At 49.7% G+C, this 27,449-nt stretch overlaps 1 protein-coding gene across 1 annotated transcript in view; it reads right to left on the reverse strand.

Annotated features, from left to right (window-relative positions):
* CEP295 (centrosomal protein 295) overlaps positions 1-27,449 on the reverse strand; it is a 582,564-nt gene that overhangs the window by 520,107 nt on the left and 35,008 nt on the right. Inside the window, exon 12 of the mRNA XM_086935313.1 lies at positions 4,844-4,984. Coding sequence (XP_086791439.1) covers positions 4,844-4,984 — 141 coding nt within the window. The remainder of the gene's footprint in view (positions 1-4,843; positions 4,985-27,449) is intronic.

A 27,449-nucleotide genomic window follows, 5' to 3' on the forward strand; every position in this document is an offset into this window, starting at 1 on the left:
GATTGGCTGGGAAGCCGGTTTGTGAGGAGTCAAGGGATTTACTTGATTCGAGGAATGCGGCTAGCTGACTGTTGACAGCTTTCTCGATGACTTTGGCAGGGAATGGGAGGAGCGAGATGGGGCGGTTGTTCTTGAGTTCAGTGGGGTCTGCTGTGGGTTTCTTCAGGAGGGCGCTGAGTTCGGCGTGTTTCCAGCTTTCCGGGAAGGTAGCGGAGTTGAGGGAACAGTTGATGACATCTCGTAGATGGGGTGCGATAATGGAGTCTGCTTTGTTGAAAATGTGGTGGGGACAAGGATCGGTTGGTGATCCTGAGTGGATGGAGTTCATCAGGTGTATGGTCTCTTCAGTGGTGATTGAGTTCCAGGCGAAAAGGTTGTTAGAGGGGTGCTTTTTTTCGGATGTGGGTGGGGAGGACTGAATTCTGGTCTGGTTTTTGAAACTGTTATGAATGTCTGCGATTTTGTTGTGGAAGAATGAGGCAAGGGAGTCGCAGAGGTCTTGGGAGGGGGTGATGTCGTTTGCTCCGGCGGTGGGGTTGGTGAATTCTTTGACAATGTTGAATAGTTCCTTGCTGTTTTGGGCGTTGTTGTCGAGTCGGTCCTTCAATGCTGATTTCTTGGTGGATCGAATCAGTTGGTGGTGTTTGCGGATAGCGTTCTTGAAGGCTGTCTGGTTGTAAGTGGTTCGGTCATTTTTCCAGGCTTTCTCGAGGGTGCGGCAGATCTTCTTGGATTTCTTGAGGTCTTCGTTGAACCAGGGGGCTTTTTTGTTGGTCTGTTTGGGATGATGTTTTTTCAAGGGTGCTAATTCGTCAGCGCTGTGGGTGATCCATTGTGTGAGGTTGGTGGCTGCAAGGTTTGGGTCCGATGATTTTGCAGGGGGGTTTTGGTGCAGTGATGTGAGGAGTTGGTCGGTTGTAGTTTTGTTCCAGTTTCTGCGGGGGATTGGTTGTGGGCGGTTGTGAGTCGTGGTTTTTTTGTAGCTGAAGTGAACGCAGCTGTGGTCTGTCCACTGAAGAGCTGTGGTGTGGTCGAAGGAGATATGCTTGTTGGAGGTGAAGATTGGGTCGAGCGTGTGTCCGGCGGAGTGGGTGGGGGTGTTAACAAGTTGTAGGAGTCCGAGATTAGCGAGGTTATCCAGAAGGGTGGTGGTGTTGTAGTCATTATTCTTTTCTAGGTGGAAGTTGAGGTCTCCCAGTAGGATGTAGTTCTCGGAGGGGAGGGCGTGGGGGCTGATGAAGTCAGTGATGTCTTCGCTGAATTGTGTGCGAGGTCCTGGTGGCCTGTAGATGAGGGTGCCTCTGAGTGTGGTATTGGGGTCGGTATGGATCTGGAAGTGAAGGAGGTATTGATCCAGGATATTACAGCAAAAGGAACAGAGTTTTGACTCTTAGCAGTCAACCTTTGGCCACCTTTGCTAAACCTGCTGTTGAGGTTTACAGACTTTCTGCTGAACCTCTATAATGTATGTAGGAATCCAATCTACTCATTTAATATGAGCAGAAAGACTATGCAGCTATGAACGGTTAGGGGCCAATCACAAACTGAAGAGTAATGGCAAGGTGAAGTCTCCAGACAGAAAATCATAGGTACCATACAGTATTAACCCACTGTAGGAAGGTACATCCTGACTATGGTTGCCCCCAACTTTTTGCCCTGTGTTTTAGCTGGTTTTTGACATAGTCGACCTGGGATCCTGCCAATCAGGACCCCAGGCCTACTGCTCTCTCTTTAAAATGGATTCCATGTACCCTAGGTACATTTCCGATTGGTACTGGGCCACCCTATCAGACCCTGTAACTCAGGGCATGGGTGTACCCAGGGCTGCCAGGGGCTGCAGCATGTATTATGCCACCCCTGGCTGGCCTCCTAAATTTGACAACTTGCTGCATGACAGCTGGGGCAAAGTCGTGTAATCACCCTTTGCTGTAGGTGTAGTATACCTATACCTAACCCTAAAATGGACACACAGATTCCTATCAGTCACTCCTATGGCAGGCCTTGACAATCCTGAAGGCAGAGTGCTTGGAATCGTGTGAGATGGTGCTCTGGCATGAGCTGAGCCTGTCTGCAGCTTGCGGAACCAAGTCCTAATAGCTGTTCCGTGATATCGCATACCATATACTCTTAAGTGCATTATAATCCTCGCGGTTAAATGCTAACTTTGGTATTGCTTTATCAAAACATGTCGAGTAAGGTGTCATACGAATTGGAATACTAACCCCTCGCCAATTCTGGTGACGGGGTTAGCATTCCACCCTTCTAGAGGGACACGACATGTATGTAACTGCGAACCCCGGTTAAAGTTAAACGAAGCCTCAGCTCCACAAAATGGATGGTGCCACCACAGACACGAGTCTGACCCCCTGCAGCTGGGAGTCCTTCCAGCGAGGGGAGCCTGGACAAAGGGTTTCCTGTCAGGGGCGGTGCTAGCACCGTCCCAGACATGGTTTTGTGTATCCTGGGTAGGCAGGGCTTTTCAGGAAGGTGACTGCTGAGTGGCACCCCGGTGCTCACTACGCATAGGCCGGTCAGAACCAGTTCCAGGGGCACACCAGCCCCTGGCCTGGGGAAAGTCCGGCATGGCAGAGGGGTGTAACCACCCCCCTCCTAGTCCCACCCATAGGCAGGACCTAGTCACCGGGTCAGCCCCCTTTTTTAGTATAAAGATAGGAGCGGGCCCCCTGTTCAAATTAGATCATCTTTGGAATCAAGACACGACTTTCTGCGAAAGGACTTCAAGATTTCTTCCTCAAGATTCTCCCTTGTGGCTAAGGAGTAGTCACCCTGCATCAAGCGGGCACCATCCTAAGAACACTGCGGTCTGCTGCAAGTCCTTCTTCACGAATCCGACGACCCAGCTCGACGAGACCCGGCTTCCCTGGCACCTCTGACCTCTACTCACCTCTACAGCAAAGCTGAGAACCGTGAGTGCGACGAGACCTCGAGGGACCGACGATCGCCAAGACTGCACGACTTCTTTGTAACAAGCCCACCGAGTCTTCCACTGGTGAGTGCTTTGGGGTCCGAGAAGCCCCAACCCTGCGCAGCTCCAGCACCCAAGATCAGCCTCCCTGCATCTCCACGATCTGCGTGGGGCCCTTCTGCTGTTTGCTGTGCACCGCGTTGTTTGGCTACTAGCCGGCTGGCTTGTGGCCTTCTGAACGACGCCCGACGACATCACTGCTGCTGGTCTGGTTGCTCCAGACTGGCCCTTGCTTCCTTCTTCAAGAGAGGCACCCCGGACCCTCCTGGTCCACTCCAGACGCCATTTTAGGTCCACCGCGTGGGCTTGAATTTGCCAAGGCTTTGTTGCCCAATCCTGGGTCCAGCGACGCCGACAGCTTCTATCTTCGTGGGACAGCTCGCTCCTCCATCCTGGTCGCCGACAACGCCTCCTGGTCCGTGAGATCTCCGAGCACAGCGTCACCCACTCGCCTAGTCGAGGTGGCTACCATCCGGTGCCCTCCTGGTGCCCACTGACTACTGGCTAGTAGTCACGAACTTGGTCCCCTCTGCTTTCAGGTGTCATCTTCCATCGATCCAGGCTTGGATCCACCGAACTTTCTTCACTGGTCGCCTGCCAGCAACTTCTTTCTTCCAGGCTCCTGGTCCGTCAACGAGGATTCCCGACGTCCTTTGAGTCCTATGCAGCTGCAGCCCCTGGGCTAGGTAACTTCGGCATTTCGGTGCCCCAGCATAGCCTCAGTATCCAAGGGTCAGAATCCACTTTCGTTTTCTTCCTACCAGGTCGGGTTCGCCCGAGAACACTAACTTTGCAATTTCTAGCTACCATAGACTTTGTCCCGCATCTCGCGTGAGAGTGCACACACTGCACCCGAGTCCCCTGGGTCTCCTAGAAGTAATCTAACGATTCTATAGTCAAGTCCTAGCGATTCCAAAGCCTATTAGTACTGTACTTACCTGCTAGTAATTTCGCATTCCACTTTTCAAGTATATGGTTTTCCGTGCCCCTCGGGCATTTGTATATACTGTGCTAACTTAAGTATTTTTGTAAGAGTTTTGGTTTGTGCTTAGTACCCTGTCCTCATAAAGAGTACAGGGCTGTTGTGATTCTTAATAAATAACTGTTTATTTTCATAACACTTGTGTGGTGTCCTTTCACTTGGTGTTCAAGGGGTATATGTGGTATAACAGCTGGCTTAACACGCTCTCTCGAGTCTTTAGCCTTAGACTGCTCGTATCCACGCTACTAGGATAGCTGGTCTATAAGGTTGACTTACAACCAATCATCAATAAGGGTTGCTGGACTGATACATAGTGTTCACTAGAATAGTGAGCACTGCATATCAGGCCACCTTCTCACACCCACTATTACAATAGAATACCTAGTTCATAAGCCAATAATGGGGAATAACATGCACTATGTGGAATGAGCACCAGTCTCAGCTTGTTTTCACCATTAACAGGTCCTGTGCCTACGTTTTTACTGCACCAATAATCGTGGATAGGGTAAAATCTAGAAACCTGCAGTCCCATTCTGAAACCTGAACTATTGTTTACGCCTGAACGGCTTTACAATTTCGCCTGTGATTGGTTCCATAGTGCGCCGTAAAAGTGTAGAACTCTTCAAAAAGGATATTTAGAGTAGGGAGTCTCTAGGTTGATAACAATTAAAAACTACAGTCCTAATTCGCAAACTACAATATGAGAAAGCCCTGAAATGTATGTGGTACATTCATTTTGAGGAGACAAGAACACAAAGTATGATCAATATATATCACATACATATGCAAAACACTCACCCAATTTCCCCAAAAGGAGTAGCCAGACTGCTAGTTTTTTTCCATGTTTGTTGCTATTAGGAACTTATTCAACATACCTGTGTCAAATGAACCATTTTCAGGGCATGATATCCTCGGAGCTGGGCCTTTTCAAGCTGCTCTCTCCTCTCCCGTTCATCTTCCATCTGCAGGTCATCCAAGCGCTTACCTTCCTCTTCTGCAAGTAAGCGTGCATCTGGCTAGAATCAAAAAAAAAAAAAAAAAAAAAAGCACTTAAGCTTACAAAATGTACTTTAAGCAAAACGTAACTTAGTGTGTATACTGTGTTTATGAAGTGATACATATATACACGCATTTAACACGGTACATTGGGATATTTTACAGATGCTTTCAATATTATACACTGTCAAAAGACAAACAAATTATTGCAGAACAAATATGCCATATTAACAGAACACTGAGTAATGAGAGTCACTGTGGGACGCTGGCTTTTTATGTAGTGTACCAAAATGAGGTACACTATTTTAAAAGTCCAGACGACCATTATTGGCTTAGACTGCTTAAATTAATAATCCCAAAAGCTCTCTTTGTGGCAGTGTAGCGAGCAGTTTAGGCTTATCAGAGGGTAGAGTTAAGCATTTGTTGAACATACTGAGTCAATAAATGAGACACACACTCAAGAAGAAACTCGAGAGCAATTTAGAAAAATAACAGTTTATATTAATTTAGACACAAAGATCTTTGAGATCAGGAAAGTACTTTTCGAGTTACCGATTTTCAGAAACACAGAAAATACAGCTGTCAGATTTGAGGCATGAACCTCAAACGCTGTAATACTATCTTATACAAGAGAGACACTGCATAGGTACACTTGCAATCCAGTTATAGGGGTTTTTCTCCTGGACTTTAGGTAAGTAGGGACCAAGCCAGGTCCTTCGAGCGAGCCCCCAGCAGTTTTGGTTTAGCTCTCCTGGTGTGTCTGGGTGAAGAGGTGCTGGTCGCACAGGTAGCTTCGAACACTACTGCTAAAGTCAATGGGGAAACCTGTAACAAGAAAAAGGCTGCAAATAGGAACTGGGTGACCAGTCCGGCTGAACCCAAAGGGGATGCTCGGCTCTTGAGGACCTCTGGAGCAAGGGTGCACCGTAGGCATGATCCAACTCAGGCTGTGGGGCTCAGGGGCAGAGGTATTTTTGTCCGCCGGGTCACTCTCACTTCTTAGTCTGGAGATGGGGACAAAACAGGGCCACTCTTAATGATGGCCTCTCTGCTGCTTACGTCCCACATCGGTAGATCTGTCTTGGTGTTGGGGCTGGACAATGAACATGCCTTGGCTACTGCAAGGGCTCCAGTAACCTGGTAATTGGTGCTGGGGGGCACCTGGAGCGACTTTCCGATCCGTGCCTGCATGCACGTTGCTTTTCCACTTCAAGATAGATGCTGGCTTCTGAAGTTCTGGCAGCCCTCCAATGCTCAGGGAGGATGTACAGCTGCAGGACAAGACGGATCTTTGCAATTGTCTGGACAGGAGCAGGCAGGCAGGGTTTGGCGCTAACATCTACAGCTAGTCCACAGTTCTTTTGTCTTTGGCTCTTCTGTATCCTTCTTTCAGGCAGACTAATCGGAGTTCCTGGTGTCAGGGGGTCATCTAAATACTCAATTTAGAGGTGTTACGGGAGTGAACGGTAGGAGATAATGGGCTACTTAACCCTGGGATAACTACACCCCCTAAACGACCACTTCCTGTGGGGAGTGATCATAACCCTGTCCCAGCGTTCACAATTCCACCAAAAACAAGATGGTGGAACCTTTCTTTTGTGCAGTACATTAGGTAGCTCACCTTAAGGGTGTGACTAGCCTGGTGTTGCACTACACTTACTTGCATAGCTAATTTCCCGCCGGTGCTGGTGTCAAATGGATCTTAGGGCAGAGGGTGGAATCTCCCAGGTCTGGGGAAGCCAAGGTCACATATCATAGATGGGCGGGGTTTTGAAGCCCCTGGCCTTGATATGCTAAATCACTAGTGAGTCTCCCTCTGGAGCAGGCATTGTTTCTGGCCTCAGAGAGCATGGACTATCACCCGTAGGGGGTCAGAAATACCAGTCAGCCAGCACACTAGACACTGGCAGGTTTTCAAAAGGCACCTCTAAGGTGCCCTCTGGCTGCATGTCATCAAATCTAGTACTGGCAACTGTACAGATTTATTAAGACAAGGTGTTTGCTTTACTGAAACCTATTGTGTTTGATATCAATCATGTTGCTGGGGAACTTGCAATGACCAGTGCCCAGTACATGTGCTTAAGATGGCTTCCTGTTCTCTTGTACCATCCAGTAACTGAACTAGACAGTGCTGGGGCATAGCTGCTCATGTAGATATGCCCTCACATGTAATATACTGCACCCTGCTTTAGGGCTACAAGGCCTGCTGTAGGGTTCACTTACATATATGACATGAAGTGATCTTGTCATAGCAGAGTGAGTGTGCCATATTGTGTTTCCACCCCCGGTTTGCACCATGACACTCAGTCTGCAATGGTAGAGGGTGTCTAAACACGAAAAGCTCATGTTAACCATTTTTAAGAAGCAACTGGTAGCAGCCATAACCTTTGCCCCCAGACGGCACATTATTCCAAACCGTTTAACAAAAGTTCCAGCAAAGAGAAGTCTTTAAAACAGGGAAAACCCTTGAGGGGTTACCTTTGTAATGTCCCCCTAAACTTAGGGAGAGGACGTTTTAACTGTTCTTGGGAGGGCTGTGCTGCTCCTGCACCTCCCTCATTTTAATGGTGACCCCGCTTTCCTGGGACAAGCACAAAGCCAAAACAAGCAATTTTTTTAGGAAATGTGGCCAGGCCCTTCAAGGCATTAGGTGGCACCCCTCGCGTTTAGTGGCGCATATGAGAAAAAGCGGCTGGGGAGGGCCGTGTGCATTTTCTATTCCTCAATTCTTTTATTAAGCGCGGCCTCGCACTGCAACTGCTTTGTCTTCGGGGTGTCCGATCTCACCCGGGCTTCCCCGCGAGAAACTTGGGGAGCTCTTGCTGGCTCCCCACATGACCAGTACGTTTGCGTGCTGCAGCGGGAACTGGATCTTCACTTTCGTCTGCCTGCTTCAGTGGGCAGATGCACGTGGTGATGTGGTCTTCTGGGCTGCCCAGAGAGTGCAACACTTCCCCCCCCCCCCTCCTTACTTCGGCCTTTGGGGCCCCAAGGCTGGGGGTCCTGGGTCCCCTCTCGGCTTCGCGGGTGCATTATGGCGTTCCCCGTCTCAATCTTGTCTCCGGGACCCATGGATAGTGTCCTATGACCACTCTCGTCTTTGCCGGGGGCGCCATGGCGCTCCCTGCCTCCATCTGGTCTCCGAGACCCAGGGATGGGTCCCGGATTCCCCTCTTGGCTTTGTGGGGGGCTGCAACAGGGCTCCCCCCGACTCAGTCTTCTTTGCCGGGCATGAAGATGGGGGTTCTGGGCTCGCCCGCATCTTCGATGTGTGTGCAACAGCGCTCCCTGGCATTACTCCCTGGAATGGGTTCCTGGGCCCGCTTGTATGTTTGTGGGGAGTGCCACAGCGTTCAAGCGAATTTTACATTTCTTCCTGGTCCCTGGGAGGGGGTCCTGGGCCCCATTCTGCCATCACAAGGGGACGAGATGGTGCTCCCTCAAGCAGTTTCTTTTTGGGGGCAGCGTTGGGGCCCTGGCCCATCCCAGAGTCAAAAATCAGGTACGGTGGCCGAGCCCCACGCGCTTAACTGCCAGAAAAGTAATTAAAAAATAAAAAAAAATTAAAAAAAGGTTGCCCAGAACTTCCTCAGGTCATAACTCATGCCCAATGGGTCGTTTTTGACTGTTCTGGTCTCCTTTTGCTCCTGGTGGCGAGCACTTGCCACCTGGAGCACTTTCATCAGGCCTCCTAGCCCACAAGGTTGCCAAACTTAGCAGGGAGCAGGTTTCACTAGTTTCCTGCATCCGCCTTTTGCTTTGGTTTCTCTGGGCCTCTCTCCTTCCACAGAGCCAAACTTGCCTTGCCTGGACCCCCACTAGGGTCTATCAGAGTCAGAGTCCTGATGGCAGTCAGGGAATTCCTCCTTACAAATGTCCATGGCGGCTGCCCCTAAAGTCCAGTGTCCAGCAGAGAAGTGCAACAAGAGCTCTCTCCCCTGGACAGGATCTGTTAAGTAGGGGAGGGAGTGTCCAGCTGGGCCGTGCCTCAGGCCTATCCTGATGTGCCACATCATCTCTCCGTCCCAGCTCCCTGCTCTCGGGGTCTCAGCTCAACCCCTCACTCACATAACGGCTGGGGCCTTCTCCCAGCAAATTTACAAAAAAGGCCAAAAGCGCCTCCCCACCCATCCCTCCTGGTTTGGCTCCATAGGTCTGGACTCCCTCCTTTGTTGAGTGGCCTGGCACAGGATGACAGCTGGCTGACTGATGCAGAGCAGTATACCCCACCCCTTCCGATGAGCTGACCTAATCAAGTGTAATTGCTCTCTTTGTGGGTGTAGGAAGCTGGCTCTGTATATACTATACCAAAATGAGGTATGGTGTGTACAGAGTCCAGTGGAACCCCAAAGGTAGATAGAGGGAAAGTTAGATAGCACCTCACTCTCTATTTGTGGTAGTGTGGTCGAGCAGTAAGGCAGTATCAGAGGACAGTTTTAAACATTTGTTGTACACACTCAGTCAGCAAATGACCTCACACACTAAAAGACTGAACTTCAGACCAATTGGTTTTGTATAAAAATATTCTTGTAGTTATTTTATTTTCCAGAACCCAGCAAGCATAGCACAGGTCAGCAATCAATACTTTACAGTAGTAATGCAGTTTGTAAACAGTTTAAATTGTAATTGCATATGCACTTTGTTTTGACTTGTAGTATGGCAGCAGAGAAATGCAATACTTTGTAAATACAGTACACAGACTTGAATGGGCTTTTCAGTAAAATGCTAGGTAAGTTACTGTTTGGACTACTTTCTTAAACAGAGTAGTATACCTAGATAATACTCTGGGACATTTCCTGTAAACAGGTAAGTAAAACCGTTTTTGCTAAACAGTGCAATTTTAAAGAATTTCTTTACATTTTCAAACTCCACACTTAGTTATCCTATGGAGGAAAATAGTGTTATCGGTTTTAAGGTACGTATTTGGTAATGGGAGTTGAGGTTCTGGGGGTAGACTCAGGTGTCCCCCAGGGTAAAGGATGCACTCTTGTTACACACTCAGCGGCACTAGGGCAGCCGGGTGCAGAGAGCTGAGGCCCAATGTTATCCAATGGGGGATAGGGGGCCTCCAATGGGTGGCTGCTGACGAGCAGGCCACTTGGTTGTGGGAGCAGAGCTCCTAGATTTTAGCTCAGGGCTAATGGGGAAACAAAGTAGCACCAAAGGTGCGCCCTCAGCGGCCCTGGGGCGGCCGGGTGGTGGGTGCTGTTTCGACGTCGGGCGCCCTGTTTGCTTTGGGGAACCTCCGGTTTGCAAAGGCACTGCAGGCTTGGGGACGAAGGTCTTCTAGGTGCGACCACCACTTCGAGGGTTAAGTTGGGGGTTGGTTAGGCAATTTACGTTTTTATCCACATCTAAAGATAAATACAGCCAGGAAAATAAATGCTTTTCTGACTGTATTTATCTGTAAAAATCAGTAAAAACGGAAAACAGGGAGCCTTAGTTTGGAGGTACCGCCCTGACTATTGTCACAACTTACGGCCAGAATACGGACGACCCTGGATTTGTTGCAAACATCTGGGCCAATCTGCGCGCCCTCATGCCCATGGCAGTCATATGGGGTGGAGATTTCAAAACATGCTTAGACCACTCCATGGAGAGATCCACAGGAAATGAGAGGTATGGGCAACAGGCAGCGAAGGCCCTTTGAGAAGGTATGGAAGAATATGCAATGACTGATATCTGGCACATGCGACACCCACATAAGAAAGAGGGAACCTGCACGTCGACAACTCACAATACATGGTCCCGAATTGACTTCTGGATAGCCTCACAGGAGATCTGCACGAGGACCACATCTACTCTACACATGCCCAAGACGCTGTCGGATCATGCACCTGTGCACTTGGAACTCGCTAGTCCCACACATACACCAAGGCAGTTTACATGGAGATTAAAACAAAGCTTGCTCCTTGACCAGGTATTCCGTTCCGAACTACACCAGGCAGTTATGGAGTTTTTTAACCCAACACAGGCACTGTGAATAGTGTAAGGACACTATGGGAGGCCTTCAAGGTCGCGTTCAGAGGTCACTGTATAGGTAAACACGCTGGGATCCTAAAAGATATCCAGCAGCAGTTGACCAGGATTGAAAGAGACAATAAACAGTTAGAAACAGAATGTACAGTAACACAAGATCCCAAGTTACTGGCGGACATCAGACAGAAAAAAGATACATACCACGACATCGCAGAGGACGGGATCAAGTATATTTTGCATAGAAATAATGATAGTAACTACGGGGAGAGAGGAAGACCGGGACGAGCACTATCCAATAGATTAAGCCCCCGAACACACATCGACCTACATTACTCAAATCACAAACACGCACGGTCAACCTGTGTACGACACCACAACGATACTGGACTGCTTTTCAGCATTTTACACTGATCTCAATTCTGCACGATCGGACACAACCCCTGATGAAATGCACCAATATTTGGATGATGTTGCACTGGCATAGCTGTCCGATGCACACCGGAAATATTTTAGTCACCATATCACAGAGGACAAGATAAAGGATGCGATTAATTCACTCCCAAACAATAAAGCCCCTGGCTCGGATGGACTCCCTGGGGAGTTCTATCAAGAATACAGGGACTTATTGCCCCACACCTGGCTGAGATGTAGGAGAAGGCCTACGAGGAGGGTGTGCTGCCGGCATCTCTACGTGAGGTGCTGCTGATTACCCTCCTCAAGCCGGACAAGGACCCAGTGAAATGCGAATCTTATCGATCTCTGTCCTTAATTAATATAGATGCAAAAATCTTGGCTAAAATTATTGCCATGAGGATACAGCCATTACTAAGTAAATTGGTACTGCTGGATCAAGCTGGTTTTATTCACACAAGATCTACTACGCAAAATCTGAAGACTATATTTGCGCTGTTCCACCACAAACACAGAATTGCCTGCTGCTGTGGCCCTTTTAGGTGCTGCAAAAGGATTTGACTCGGTGGAATGGGCATTTATGTTCACAGTACTGAGCAGGATGGGTTTTCCCGAACCATTTCTGCACTGGATAGCGCTGCTGTACTCGGAGCCCAGTGCACGCATAAGAATTAATGGCAATACATCTGACCCGATCAGGATCGGCCATGGGGCTAGGCAGGGGTGCCCACTTTCGCCGCTCCTCTTTACACTAGCATTAGAACCCCGGGCATGTAAAATACGGCAAAAACATGCAGAAACTGCACTACAGTTCCAACTGCATCCAATCAGTATATCAATGTATGCTGATGACATGGTTCTCTGTGTCCGGCACCCAGACATCAACCTAAACACTCTCATTAGAGAATATATCCAATTTGAAAGATACTCTGGACTCAGTATAAATTGAGATAAGTCAGTGGTGATACCACTAACCCCTATAATGTTACAGCCCACTCTGGATTACCCTCTGAAATGGCAGACCGAACCGGTGGAATATCTTGGCATATGGGTTCACAGAGATCCAGACACGGTGATACGCGAGAACTATGGTAGAGCATGTCCAAACTGGAGGATCAGATAGAGAGGTGGATTAAATGACAGCTTTCGTTAGCAGACAGAATAGCCATACAAAAGATGATAGTACTACCAAGATTCCTCAACCTCTTTATGATTATTCCATTATGGCTTACTCAATCGATATTCATTAAATTGCGTGCTGCCATGTTACGACTCACGTGGGCAGGAAAACAGGCGAGAGTGGGCTGGAGAGATCTGACTAAACATACACACAGGGTGGTTTCGGGGCACCAGATTTGCAACATATAGGTTTACTGTACGCAGGCGCAGCATGCACATTATTGGTTACACCCACATGGCCACATACCATAGAGGTCGAACAAGACAGTGTGTAGCCGACTCCTCCGATTCCCTATATATCGGACCTGAGTCAATCTGTCCCAAGAACGGGAATCCACCCTGTACATTGCACATCAATGGCTTGGCATATGCTAGCCAAACTGGCATTGAAACTTCCAGTGTATGCACCGGCGCTGCCGATGTCACATCAGCCGCACATAACGGTAATGCAAGAAAAGAAAATGATGTCTTTACTAGGAGAAATGGGCCTACGCTCGATGAGTGTGTATTTCCACATGGGCAATTTATATTACAGACTGATATATCCCTCAGCGTGCATCGCACATGTGAGAAGGTGGCCTGATATGCAGTGCTCACTATTCTAGTGAACACTATGTATCAGTCCAGCAACCCTTATTGATGATTGGTTGTAAGTCAACCTTATAGACCAGCTATCCTAGTAGCGTGGATACGAGCAGTCTAAGGCTAAAGACTCGAGAGGGCGTGTTAAGCCAGCTGTTTACCACACATATACCCCTTGAATACCAAGTGAAAGGACACCACACAAGTGTTATGAAAATAAACAGTTATTTATTTAAAGATCACAACAGCCCTGTACTCTTTATGAGGACAGGGTACTAAGCACAAACCAAAACTCTTACAAAAATACTTAAGTTAGCACAGTATATACAAATGCCCGAGGGGCACGGAAAACCATATACTCTGAAAGTGGAATGCGAAATTCCTAGCAGGTAAGTACAGTACTAATAGCTTTTGGAATCGCTAGGACTTGACTAGGGAATCGTTAGATTGCTTCTAGGAGGCCTAGGGGACTCGGGTGCAGTGTGTGCACTCTCACGCGAGATGCGGGACAAAAGTCTATGGTAGCTAGGAAATAGAAAGTTAGTGTTCTCGGGCGAACCCGACCTGGTAGGGAGAAAACGAAAGTAGATTCTGACCCTTGGATAGTGAGGCTATGCTGGGGCACCGAAATGCCGAAGTTACCTAGCCCAGGGGCTGCAGCTGCATAGGTCTGAAAAGACGTCGGGAATCCTCGTAGACGGACCAGGAGCCGGAAGAAAAGATGCTGGCCGGTGACCAGTGAAGAAAGTTCAGTTGGATCCAAGCCTGGATCTCGAAGATAGATGACACCTGAAAGCAGAGGGGACCAAGTTCGAGACTACTAGCCAGTAGTCAGTGGGCACCAGGAGGGCACCGGATGGTAGCCACCTCGACAAGGTGAGTGGGTGACGCTTGACTCGAAGATCTCACGGACCAGGAGGCGTTGTCGGCGACCAGGACGGAGGATCGAGCTGTCCCACGAAGATAGAAGCTGTCGGCGTCGCTGGACCCAGGATTGGGCAACAAAGCCTTGGCAAATTCAAGCCCACGCGGTGGACCTAAAATGGCGTCTGGAGTGGACCAGGAGGGTCCGGGGTGCCTCTCTTGAACAAGGAAGCAAGGGCCAGCCTGGAGCAACCAGACCAGCAGTCGTGAAGTCGTTGGGTGTCGTTCAGAAGGCCACAAGCCAGCCGGCTAGTAGCCAAACAACGCGGTGCACAGCAAACAGCAGAAGGGCCCCACGCCGATCGTGGAGATGCAGGGAGGCTGATCTTGGGTGCTGGAGCTGCGCAGGGTCGGGGCTTCTCGGACCCCAAAGCACTCACCAGTGGAGGACACGGTGGGCTTGCAGTAAAGATGTCGTGCAGTCTTGGCGATCGTCGGTCCCTTGAGGTCTCGTCGCACTCACGGTTCTCAGCTTGGCTGTAGAGGTGAGTAGAGGTCAGAGGTGCCAGGGAAGCCGGGTCTCGTCGAGCTGGGTCGTCGGATTCGTGATGAAGGACTTGCAGCAGACCGCAGTGTTCTTTAGGATGGTGCCCGCTTGATGCAGGGTGACTACTCCTTAGCCACAAGGGAGAATCTTGAAGAAGAAATCGTGAAGTCCTTTCGAAGAAAGTGGTATCTTGATTCCAAAGATGATCTACTTTTAACAGGGGGCCCGCTCCCATCTTTATACTAAAAAAGGGGGCTGACCCGGTGACTAGGTCCTGCCTATGGGTGGGACTAGGTGGGGGGTGGTTACACCCCTCAGCCATGCTGGACTTCCCCAGGCCAGGGGCTGGTGTGCCCCTGGAACTGGTTCAGACCGGCCTATGCGTAGTGAGCACCGGGGTGCCACTCAGCAGTCACCTTCCTGTAAAGCCCTGCCTACCCAGGATACACAAAACCATGTCTGGGACGGTGCTAGCACCGCCCCTGACAGGAAACCCTTTGTCCAGGCTCCCCTCGCTGGAAGGACTCCCAGCTGCAGGGGGTCAGACTCGTGTCTGTGGTGGCAGCATCCATTTTGTGGAGCTGAGGCTTCAGTTAACTTTAACCGGGGTTCACAGTTACATACATGTCGTGTCCCTCTAGAAGGGTGGAATGCTAACCCCGTCGCCAGAATTGGCGAGGGGTTAGTATTCCAATTCGTATGACACCTTACTCGACATGTTTTGATAAAGCAATACCAAAGATAGCATTTAACCGCGAGGATTATAATGCACTTAAGAGTATATGGTATGCGATATCATGGAACAGCTATTAGGACTTGATTCCGCAAGCTGCAGACAGGCTCAGCTCATGCCAGAGCACCATCTCACACGATTCCAAGCACTCTGCCTTCAGGATTGTCAAGGCCTGCCATAGGAGTGACTGATAGGAATCTGTGTGTCCATTTTAGGGTTAGGTATAGGTATACTACACCTACAGCAAAGGGTGATTACACGACTTTGCCCCAGCTGTCATGCAGCCAGTTGTGTCAAATTTAGGAGGCCAGCCAGGGGTGGCATAATACATGCTGCAGCCCCTGGCAGCCCTGGGTACACCTATGCCCTGAGTTACAGGGTCTGATAAGGTGGCCCAGTACCAATTGGAAATGTACCTAGGGTACATGGAATCCATTTTTAAGAGAGAGCAGTAGGCCTGGGGTCCTGATTGGCAGGATCCCAGGTCGACTATGTCCAAAACCAGCTAAAACACAGGGCAAAAAGTTGGGGGCAACCATAGTCAGGATGTACCTTCCTACAGCACACCTCTTAAAATATTTGCGTACTAGCGCCTGCAAATGGCAAAGAAGGAATTATACCCTTTATTTCCAGATGAACCACAGACACTTTATACCCTACAGATACTGCTGACGCGGCCAACACACCAGCGTTTAGTAACACGCCTATACACTATGGCCCAGAGAGAACAGGACAATGTTCAAAATAAACCACTACGGAGATGGGAAGAGGCAACTGGTATGTCTATCACACAGGAGGACTGGGAATTCAGCTGTGTGCAGATGCAGCTGCTAACGCCAAATTGTAATTTGCGTATAATACACTTGAAATTTATACATCAGAATTATATACCGATGAAACTGCACAAATATGGGCTGAGAGCAGACGATAACTGTCATAGGTGCGGCGCAAACAGTACGGACTTCTTACACATGGGCGTATAGCCCTACGCTGGGGTGCAGGAGCCCACCGAAGTATCAAAATTGGAGAGCTGACATGACATATTGCAAAGAGACGCCCAAGACATATGCCGAATAATTGCAGCAGGCCTCGAGACCTAGGGATTTTTGGGAACCGTTTGTACAATATATTCGCTCTACACAAAATGATGTTCGACTGTATGATGCAGTAGATTAGTAGTATTCAAGTGTGTAGTTTCTCTGTACCAGATGGGAAGAGAGGCAATATGTAGACTGGGGGGTGTTGTAGTGCGGCGCATGTTATCCCGGGAGTCGTGGGCCTTGATGGGTGGAGCCACTAGGTGTTTAGATAACAAATGCATTAGGGAACATGTTCATGGTGCCGATGTTTTTGTTAACCAGTGAAATGCCTTTGTATGCTGCCAGTTGTGGATTGCTGGCATCATTATTACGCATGTTTGCATTGTCATCTTTCTGCTGACCTGAATAATTAAATAAATTAAAAACACGTTTACAAGGGACTTACAGGTGACCTAGAGTTGTGCCAATTGGGGGTACAAAGGTACAGTTTTAGGAAAGAACACAGAAGTTGGGGCCTGATCTGCAGGTTCCGAGCACACACTCAGTCAAGTTGGCATCAGGTATCTGGCAAAAGGTTAGGGGGTAACCATGCTAAAAGGGACACTTTTCTACTTAATGGCCATGACCAACCTGTTGCTTTTATTAGCCGAACGTTACTCCCCAAGGAACAGCGTTGGAGTGCCATTGAGCGAGAAGCCGTAGCTGTGGTTTGGTCCCTGAAGAAGCAAAGGCCATACTTGTTTGGTTCTTACTTCCTTGTTTAAACTGACCACAGGCCTCCCTGATGGCTAATTCAAACAAAAAGTGAAAACCCCAAACTGTTGAGATGGTCTATTTCCCTACAGGGTATGGACTTTACAGTGGAACACAGACCTGGCACTGGCCCTTCCAATGCAGATGACTTTTCAGGTTCTTCCACATAGAAAATGAAGACTCTCTTGGGAAAGATTAGTTTCATCCTCTTTTGATTAGGGTAGGTTATGTGTGAAAAGTGTCTATTTTGACACGGCAACTTGTAGGGAGCGGACTCTGTGCACACTCTACCTCATTTTGGTATAGTATATACAGAGTCCAGTGGAACCCTAAAAGTAGGGAGAGGTAAAAGTAGATAGCACCTTACTCTACATTTGTGGTAGTGTGGGCGAGCAGTAAGGCTTTATCAGAGGGTAGTGTTAAGCATTATTTGTAAACACCCAATCAGCAAATCCTGTCACACACTCAAAGACTGAACTCAGACCAATTTTGTTTACATAAAAATATTATTAAGTTCCTTTATTTCTAGAACCAAGCCAAGCCTAGCACAGATAAGTGAAATAAATGCTTTGCAAAATATTATGCAGTGTTTACAATTGGATGTAGGTTCAAATTCAGCTTGTTTGAAATACAGGTAAGTCAAGGATTAGAAATTACTTTTTAGATTACTTTTGCTACTCAGTGCGATATGCCTAGATATCACACTGGGACATTTCCTAGAGAAAAGGTAAGTAAAATCAGTTCTGATAGATACATCTGCAGTGTGGATTCCTCACCTTGTGAATATCCCCTTGCGTCAGCAACATTCGGAAATTCTTTTTGTAGCTTCACGCCGACGTGGATCCGGACGTCACAGAGGCACGGCACCTCTCGCGACTCCGCTGACGTCACCGACGCCTATAACAGGCCCACGCCGGCGTGATGACATCAGTTCCCTTTTTCCGCGCCGTCGACGCTAACGGTTTTCAGGGATCGTACTGTAGCTTTACAGTAACTTTGTTACTATTATCCTATTATTGTGTCTATCTTTATATTCTTCGAAATGTCGAAGAAAACTGGATTTAAGGCTTGCGGCGAATGTGGCAAGACTATGTCTATCACCGATCCTCATGAATTCTGTGTTTGGTGTTTAAGTTCCGACCAAGACGTCGAAGACTGTCCTTGCTGCAAGAAGATGACTCCGAAGGCGTTAAGAGAAAGAGACGAAACTCCTTGTGGCAAAACTTAAAAATAAGAAAGTTAAGAAGTCTTCGAAGTCTCGAACTCGTCGGGTGAGGTCGAGATCGAGGTCTCGTTCAAGGTCACGCTCGGAGTCGTCTTCGGCTCACGCTTCGAAGTCTTCTAGGAAGAAACATAAGAAGAGGAGCCATGAGTCACGTCATCACTACGGAAAGGACTCTAGTTCAAGACCGAAGTCCCAGGTCAAACTTCTGAGTAAGGAAGTGGAGGTTTCGGAGTCGGAACATAACTCTGTTGGTGAGGCTTCACATCCGGATTCACCCGAATCTCAGAAGCAGGTCCATTCTCCGGTTCCTTTCAATCCTTCTGGTCAGGAGGATGAAGGTGAGGAGCAGGGGGCTGGTGAAGTCGAAGTTCCGATGCCTGCGGGTTCGTCGACCCCGGTTCCTGGACTCGGTGAAGAGGTCGACGTCTTTTCGACTCCACCTCCTCAGGAACGACCTAAAGATCCATATCCTGAATTTCCAACTCCAGGTCAGGATCCTTCTCAGTTCCTGAACGCCATGTTTGGTGTCTATTCTAGGGCAATGTTCCCGTCTGGTGCACCTGTTGGTCCCACAGGTCCAATGGCCTTTAACTTGGGTATTCCCCAGGCTTACGCCCCTGCGCCCTTCATGCCTTTTATGCCGGCTTTACCACCGCATTGGCATTTTCCGACACCACCGGTGTCGTCGACGCCGAAGCGCACGACGCCGACTCCGTCGACGCCAGTCTCATTGACGCCGATGCCTACGACTCAGAGGCAGGATTCTGCCCGACCTCGTATTGAAAAACCTCATCCGACTTCGGGTTCGACGCCGGCACCGACCCCGTCGGAGTCGATTCCAAATCCGTTGACTTCTGCTATGAAGGAAAGATCTCTGAGAAAGACCCAGAGACTTCTGGAAGAGGAAAGATGTCAATATTCAGATACTGAAGAAGGGGAGTTACAGGATTCTGAGGATCCTTTTGAAGACTTGTGTGAGGCCAGTGGGCTTGAACTGTCGCCTGAGTGGGAATTGGCTTCAGTGTCAAATGTACCATCGAAAGATGTGGTGCCTTATCACACCATTATAAAAAAAGCAGCGAGTTTATTGAATATTACTCTGCCCACTGCTGATTATAAACCTAATATTTTAACTGAGGTTCTTCATTCACCCTCGTCAGTTATTGAACCTATGTTACCCTTCAACGAGGCCTTATCTGAGCCCATCTATAAGGTTTGGAAGAAACCTTTATCTGCTCCTGCAGTTTCTAGAACAGTGGCGAGGAGATACAGAGCTGCACCTGAGGACCCTTTTTTTTTTTATCAACTCATCCCTTGCCTGAGAGTTTGGTGGTGCAAGCTGCCTGCTCAAAGAAATCTGCTGGTGCTTTTCCACAGGTTCCTGGGGATAAAGAATCCAGAAAGCAAGATCAGAGTGCCAAGAAGGTTTTCTCATCAGCCAGTATGGCGTTAAAGTCAACCAACGCAACGTGTCTGATGGGAAGGTATATCCATGCCTTGATGGATTCTGTCAAGCAGCTGATTCCGAAAATTCCTGAGGATAACAGGAAGGATTTTCAGGAAGTGATATCAGACACTCAAGCAGCTGCCAGACAGGTGATTCAGAGTGGTATGGACACTGCTGATTCGGTGGCAAGGGTCATGGGCTCCTCCGTGGCCACTAGGAGGGCTGCCTGGCTTAAATCATCGGAGTTCTCTGCAGACGTCCAGTCTGTTTTGATGGACTTGCCTTTTGATGGCTCAGGATTGTTTGGCAAGAAGGCTGATGCTGCCTTGGAACGTTTTAAGGACAGTAGGGCCACTGCAAAATCTTTGGGTCTTCAGTCCAGAGGTACTACTGGTAGACGCTTCAGGGGGTTTGGAAGATCTTCCTTTCGTTCATACAGACCATCCCAGCAGCAGCCTCAACAGCAGCAGAATACGCTGTACAAGTCATACAGGGGCAGGCAAAGATCCTGCCCTAGAGGTCGTCAAACTTCCTCCTCCTCCTCCTCCTCTCCTTCCCAACCCCCGGCCAACGCAGCAAAGCAGCCCTAGATCCGCCATTCCGGATCATGTGGGCCCAGTGGGGGGTCGGCTTACTCATTTTCTACAAGATTGGGAATTAATAACATCGGATCTTTGGGTTCTCAATCTTGTAGAGAATGGGTATGCACTTCCTTTCCAGGAATTCCCTCCCAATTACCCTCCTTGCCAGGGTTATTGTTCGGAGGACCACCTGCTTCTCCTGCAGGAAGAAGTCCTGGCTCTGTTCCGAAAAGGTGCGATAGAGGTGGTTCCAGAGCAGGAAAGGGGTCAGGGGTGCTACTCCCGGTATTTCCTGATCCCCAAGAAAGATGGCAGGCTTCGGCCAATCCTGGATCTCAGGATCTTGAATCTTTACCTGAAACAGGAAAAGTTCAAGATGTTCACTCTTGCGCAGGTTCTTCAAGCGCTGCTGGAAGAAGACTGGATGGTGTCGATCGACTTGCAGGATGCGTATTTTCATATTCCCATCTTGAAGTCGCACAGAAAGTATCTCCGTTTTACGGTTGGGTCACAACACTATCAGTTTGTGGTCCTTCCGTTTGGTCTTACTACTGCGCCTCAAGTCTTCACCAAGGTGATGGCAGTGGTGGCGGCTCATCTCAGGAGAACAGGGATACATGTCTTTCCGTATCTAGACGACTGGCTGATCAAAGCGGAGTCGCCGGAGAAGGTGCTCCATCATCTGCAAGAGACAACTCAGTTGTTGCACAGGTTGGGTTTTTCGATAAATGTACCCAAGTCTCACCTGGTGCCCTCACAGCGCAACCTGTTCATAGGTGCGGTACTGGACACTACTGTGTGTCGTGCATTCCCTCCCCCTCAAAGGATTCGCGACATACAGGAGATGATTCCTTTGTTTTACAATGGAGCGGTCGTTCCAGTCCTGAAGGTCCTTCGCCTGCTCGGTCTGATGGCTTCATGCATTCTGTTGGTCAACCATGCACGCTGGCATATGAGGGCGCTCCAGTGGTGCCTCCGCAGGCAGTGGTATCAGCAAAACGGAGATCTCAGGGAGTCGGTGAAGATCTCCGGAGAAACTGCAGCGGATCTGTCTTGGTGGAGCGTGGAAGGCAATCTGTCTCAAGGGAAGCCTTTTCAGATTCCTCCATCGGTTGCCACAGTAATTTCGAATGCGTCCACTCTCGGGTGGGGTGCTCATCTGGGGGACCTGGAGGTCAAAGGTCTTTGGTCTCCAGAGGAAAGGTTGCTTCATATCAACCTTCTAGAGTTGCGGGCGATACGTCTGGCGCTCAAGGCCTTCCTCCCTTCCCTTCGCGGTAAGTCTGTTCAGGTCCTGACGGACAACACGACCGCGATGTGGTACATCAACAAGCAGGGAGGAGTAGGGTCGCAGTGTCTCTGCAGAGAGGCTCTGCGTCTCTGGTCCTGGGTTCAGGACCATCAGATTTGTCTGATGGCAAATCATCTGGCCGGGGTTCAGAACGTTCGTGCAGACAGTCTCAGTAGGCAGTTCTCTGCCGATCACGAGTGGAGGCTCCATCCAGAGGTAGTTCACGACATCTTTCGGATGTAATGTGAGAAGTTGGCCCGATATGCAGCGTTCGCTATTCTAGCGACCGCTATGTATCGTTCCAAACGACCCTTATGATGATTGGTTGTAAGTCAACCTAAAGACCAGCTATCCTAGTAGCGTGGATACGAGCAGTCTAAGGCTAAAGACTCGAGAGGGCGTGTTAAGCCAGCTGTTTACCACACATGTACCCCTTGAACACCAAGTGAAAGGACACCACACAAGTGTTATGAAAATAAACAGGGTATTTATTAAGAATCACAACAGCCCTGTACTCTTTATGAGGACAGGGTACTAAGCACAAACCAAATCTCTTAGGAAAATACTTCAAGTGCACAATTAAAACAAGTGTCCGAGGACACGGAAAGTTTAAGGGTTCGGGCGGACCCGATAAGGCAAGTCGGAAGCGAGGGACTCAGGACCCTAGAGTAAAGAGGCTATGCAGGCACCGAAATGCCGAGTTACCTAGCCACGAGGGCTGCGGCTGCACAAGTCTTACAGGCGTCGGGGTCTTCGCTGACGAGCCAGGAGCCGGAAGAAAAAGAGTTGCTGGCCGGCGGCCAGTGATGAATAGTTCGTAGAGATCCAAGCCTGGATCAGAGATTGTTGATACCTGAAAGCAGAGGGGACCAAGTTCGTACTACTAGCCAGTAGTCAGAGGGTACCAGGAGGGCACCGGTTGGCCGTCACCTCGACCAGGTGAGTGGGCGACGCTAGGCTCTGCAGTCTCACGGACCAGGAGGCGTTGTCGGCGACCACGGTGGAGGTGCGAGCTGTCCCACGAAGGATGATGCTGTCGGCGTCGCTGGGCCCAGGATGGGGCAACAAGCCTTGGCAGATCTCAGGGCCACGTGGTAGGCCTAAGATGGCGTCTTGAATGGACCAGGAGGGTCCGGGGTGCTCCTCTGGGAAAAGGGAGCAAGGGCCGATCTGGAGCAACCAGATCAGCAGAGTTGTTTGTCGGTCGTCGTCAAGGAAGGGCACAAGCCAGCGGCTAGTGACCAGACAACGTGCTGAGCAGCGAGCAGAAGGGCCCCACGCAGATCGTGGAGATGCTGGAAGACTGCACTTCGGTGCTGGAGCGGCTCAGGGTCGGGGCTTCTCGGACCCCAGAGCACTCACCAGAGAATTGCTTCGATGGCCGTGCTGGTTAAGAGCGTGCAGGTTCTGATGATGGCCGGTCCCTCGAGGTCTCGTTGCACCCACAGATCACAGCTGAGCTGATGACGTGGGTAGAGGTCAGAGGTGCCAGGGAAGCCGGTTCTCGTCGAGCTGGGCCGTCGGATCCTTGAGGAAGGACTTGCAGCAAACCGCAGAGTTCTTAGATGGTGCCTGCTGATGCAGGGTGACTACTCCTTAGTCACAAGGGAGAAATCTTGAGAAGAGTCTTGAGTGTCCTTTCGTAGAAAGTAGTTCTTGATTCAAAGATGATCTAATTTGGAAGGGTCCCCGCTTCGGCCTTTATTCTAAAGAAAGGGGTGGGTACATGACTAGGTCCTGCCCTAAGGGTGGGACCAGGAAGGGGGGTAGTTACACCCCTCTCCCCTGCCGGACTTTCCCCAGGCCAGGGCTGGCGCCCCTGGAACTGGTTCTGACCGGCAGATGCGTAGTGAGCACCGGGGTGCCACTCCGCAGTCACCTTCTCGCAAAAGCCCTACCTACCCAGAATACACAAACCCTGTCTGGGACGGTGCGAACACCGCCCTCGACAGGAAACCCTTTGTCCAAGCGCTCCTCGCTGGAAGGACTCCCAGCAGCAGGAGGTCAGACTCGTGTCTGTGGTGGCAGCATCCATTTTGTGGAGCTGAGGCTTTAGTTAACTTTAACCGGGGTTCACAGTTACGTACATGTCGTGTCCCTCTAGAAGGGCGGAATGCTAACCTCGTCGCCAGAGTTGGTGAGAGGGCAGCATCCCGATTCGTATGACACCTTACTCGACATGTCCTGATAACGCGACACCGAAGTTACCGATGTGGTACGCGTTACCATGGAACAGCCATTGGGTCTTGGTTCCGCAAGCTGCAACCGGGCTCGGCTCGGGCCAGAGCCTAGTTCACACGAGCCCATGCACTCTGCCTTCAGGATTGTCAAGGCCTGCCATAGGAGTGACTGATAGGAACTCGGGTGTCCATTGTATGGTTAGATATAGGGCTACTATATCCAAAGCAAAGGGTGATTACACGACTTCGCCCCAGCTGTCCTGCAGCCAGTTGTGTCAAATTTAGGTGGCCAGCCAGGGGTGGCATAATACATGCTGCAGCCCCTGGCGGCCCTGGGTACACCCATGCCCTGAGTTACAGGGTCTGATAAGGTGGCCCAGTACCAATTGGTAAATGCACCTAGGGTACATGTCGTAATTTAGAAAGAGAACAGCCAGGCTGTGGGTCTGATTAGCAGGCCCACAGCCCGAGAAAGTTGTAAACCAGTGAAACAAAAGCAAAAAAATCTGGGTGATCATAGGATTGCAGACCCTACTCTCCTACAGGGGACTCCTCGGGTGGACCTGTTCGCCACTCTCGAGAATGCTCACTGCCTGTCATTCTGCAGTCTCCAGTATCCGATGCAAGAAACCTTGGGGGACGCGTTTCAGTTGAGTTGGAGCTCGCAACTCCTTTACGCGTTTCCTCCCATACCCTTGATTCCTCGGGTTCTGAGGAAAATTCGCCAAGACCGGGCCCGAGTCATATTGATTGCCCCGGATTGGCCAAGAAGGGTGTGGTACTCAGACCTTCTCCACCTCTCCTCTCACCCGCCGCTCCATCTCCCTCACAGGGCAGATCTCCTCTCTCAGATGGAGGGGCAGGTTCTACACCCCCACCTCCAGACATTACACCTTCATGCCTGGAGATTGAACGGGGCAACCTGATTTCTTTTTCTCTCCCTCACGATGTGGTGGATGTCATTTTATCAGCTAGGCGTGACTCTACTAAGTCCATCTATTCTTATAGGTGGTCTAAGTTTGTTGTTTGGTGCAGGGAGAAGTCCATAGACCCTTTGAGGGCCCATTTATCTGATGTTCTCCAGTTTGCCCTTTCTCTGGCACAGCAGGGGCTTGCTGTTGCTACGGTGAAGGGTTATCTGTCAGCGCTGTCGGCGTTTTTCTGTTTGCCTGACCAGCCTTCTCTGTTTAAATCTCCTATAGTTTTAAGGTTTTTGAAGGGCCTCATTAATAAGTTTCCTCGTACCCCTTTTATTGTGTCTCAGTGGGATTTGAATCAAGTTTTGACATTTTTAATGGGTGCTCCTTTTGAGCCTCTTCACAAATGTCCTATGAGGCTCCTGACTTTCAAAACCGTTTTCCTCGTTGCAATAACCTCGGCAAGGAGGGTTAGTGAGCTTCAAGCTCTTTGTTCCAAGCCCCCTTTCTTGACCATTCATGCTGATCGAATGGTTCTTAGGACCAGGGCTGCTTTTCTGCCGAAGGTGGTGTCTTCTTTCCACCTTGGTCAATCCGTCACCCTCCCTTCCTTTTATCCTCCCCCTCACCCTTCCAAGGAGGAGGAGAGGTTGCACCGTCTGGACCCCAAGAGGGCGGTGTCTTTTTATTTGGACAGGACTAAAGACTGTCGCTTGGATGACCAGCTCTTTATTGGCTTTGCTGGCTGCAAGAAAGGAAGAGCGGTCCATAAGAGGACTTTGTCGAGATGGATCGTCCTCTGCATTAAGATCTGCTACTCTTTGGCCGGTAAGGAACCACCAGAGGGTATAAGGGCTCATTCTACTAGAGCTAAGTCTTCGACCTCTGCATTGGCTAGAGGTGTGCCTGTAGAGGATATTTGTAGAGCGGCAACTTGGTCTTCCCTCCACACTTTCGCGAAGCATTACTGCTTGGATTCCGAAGTGAGGAGGGACGGTCATTTTGCGCGCTCTGTCCTTCAGGATTTCTTGGTCTAGAAGAGTGGACACCATCCTCCGGGAGTGGGGACTGCTGTGGGACTCTATTCACAAGGTGAGGAATCCACACGGCAGATGTATCTATCAGAAGAACAAGTTACTTACCTTCGGTAACGCTTTTTCTGGTAGATACAATATCTGCTGGTGGATTCCTCACTGACCCACCCGCCTCCCCGTTGTCCACTCTTCTATGCCAGAGTTTCTTTAATGTATTATTTTATTGTCAAGGAGTTGTTTATTTCAAATGTTTTATTGCATTTGCTTCACACTGTGTGTGTTACCTTGATTTCTATACTGCGTATACTGTGTTTATGTCTACTGTCATCGGTCCGTCCGAAGGCACGGAAAAAAGGGCGGATCTGATGTCATCACGCCGGCGTGGGCCTGTTATAGGCGTCGGTGACGTCAGCGGAGTCACGAGCGGTGCCGTGCCTCTGTGACGTCCGGATCCACGTCGGCGTGAAGCTACAAAAAGAATTTCCGAATGTTGCTGACGCAAGGGGATATTCACAAGGTGAGGAATCCACAGGCAGATATTGTATCTACCAGAAAAAGCGTTTGTAAGTAACTTGTTCTTTTGCACAATTGTTATTTTTCAGGTTTCCATACAAATCAACTCCACACTTAGAACATTTTTTGAGAAAAACAGTCAATAGATTCCTATGGAGAGGAATGAGGTTAACAGTGAACAGTTTCAATCGGTCTTTGGGATTGAACTTCTGGGATTAGAACAAGGGTTCCCCCAGGGTCAAGGATGCACTATTGTTACACCCTCAGCAGCACTAGAGCGGCCGGGTGAAGAGGCCCAATGTTATCCAATGAGGGATAGGGGGCCTCCGGGTTGGTGGCGCCTCCGGAGCAGGTCACACAGTAGTGGGAGCAAAGCTCCTGGTGTTAGGCTCAGGGCAAAGGGAGATCCGGTTTAGCGCGCAAAGTACGCCCGCAGCGGCGCAGGGGCAGCTGTGTGCAGGGTGCTGTTTTGGCATCGGGTGCCCTGTTTTGAATGGGGATTTTTGGTTTTGGTTTTTAGCTGCAGGCTCGGTCCAGGAAGACTTCCACAAGGAATCAACAGCTGGGCAGGCAAGTTGGAAGGCTCGGGGACATGGGTGCACCTCGGGTACTTTTCTCCAAGGCACAGGGCGGCTGGATGCAAGGGTGTCTTTTGAGGTCCGATTTCATCTTACCGGGCCTCTCGCGGTGGGGGGATTGAGGGTCTCTGAGCAGGCCATGTCGGGGAGTCCTGGAGGGGTCAACCCACGGTGGACTCTGACTCTGGAGTGCTGGGAGAACTAGCTGAGATTGGTGGGCCCCTCGAACTCGGGCCGTAGGCGACGGGTGCAGTGGTGGTTCATGGCATCGAGTTTCTTTGTCCTCAGCAGGCTCAGTAGCCCCTCCTCCCAATAGACTCTGTGGGTATCACTGGCATCTCCTTTTTCATGGGTAGCAGCTTGCTGCCTCAGGCTTTCAAGAGTGGGACAATCCTGCTGTCCAAGGCTCCGTGGGCTCAGTTCCCCCTGGGCTGTCCAAGTCCTCTCCCTGAGTAGAGGGGTCATGATCCTTTTGCTGTTCAGAAGCTAGTTTCCCAGTCTTCTTACCTTTTGTCTTAGAAGGGTGGGCCATACCTTCAGGCTCCAACACTTCTTTTTCACAATGCTTTTGGCTCTGTACTCTAGTCTTGACACACACAATCTCAGGGATGTCCAGCAGTACTGTATGGGT

Source organism: Lissotriton vulgaris, chromosome 8 (assembly GCF_964263255.1).
Source record: "Lissotriton vulgaris chromosome 8, aLisVul1.2, whole genome shotgun sequence".
Taxonomy (NCBI): Eukaryota; Metazoa; Chordata; class Amphibia; order Caudata; family Salamandridae; genus Lissotriton; species Lissotriton vulgaris.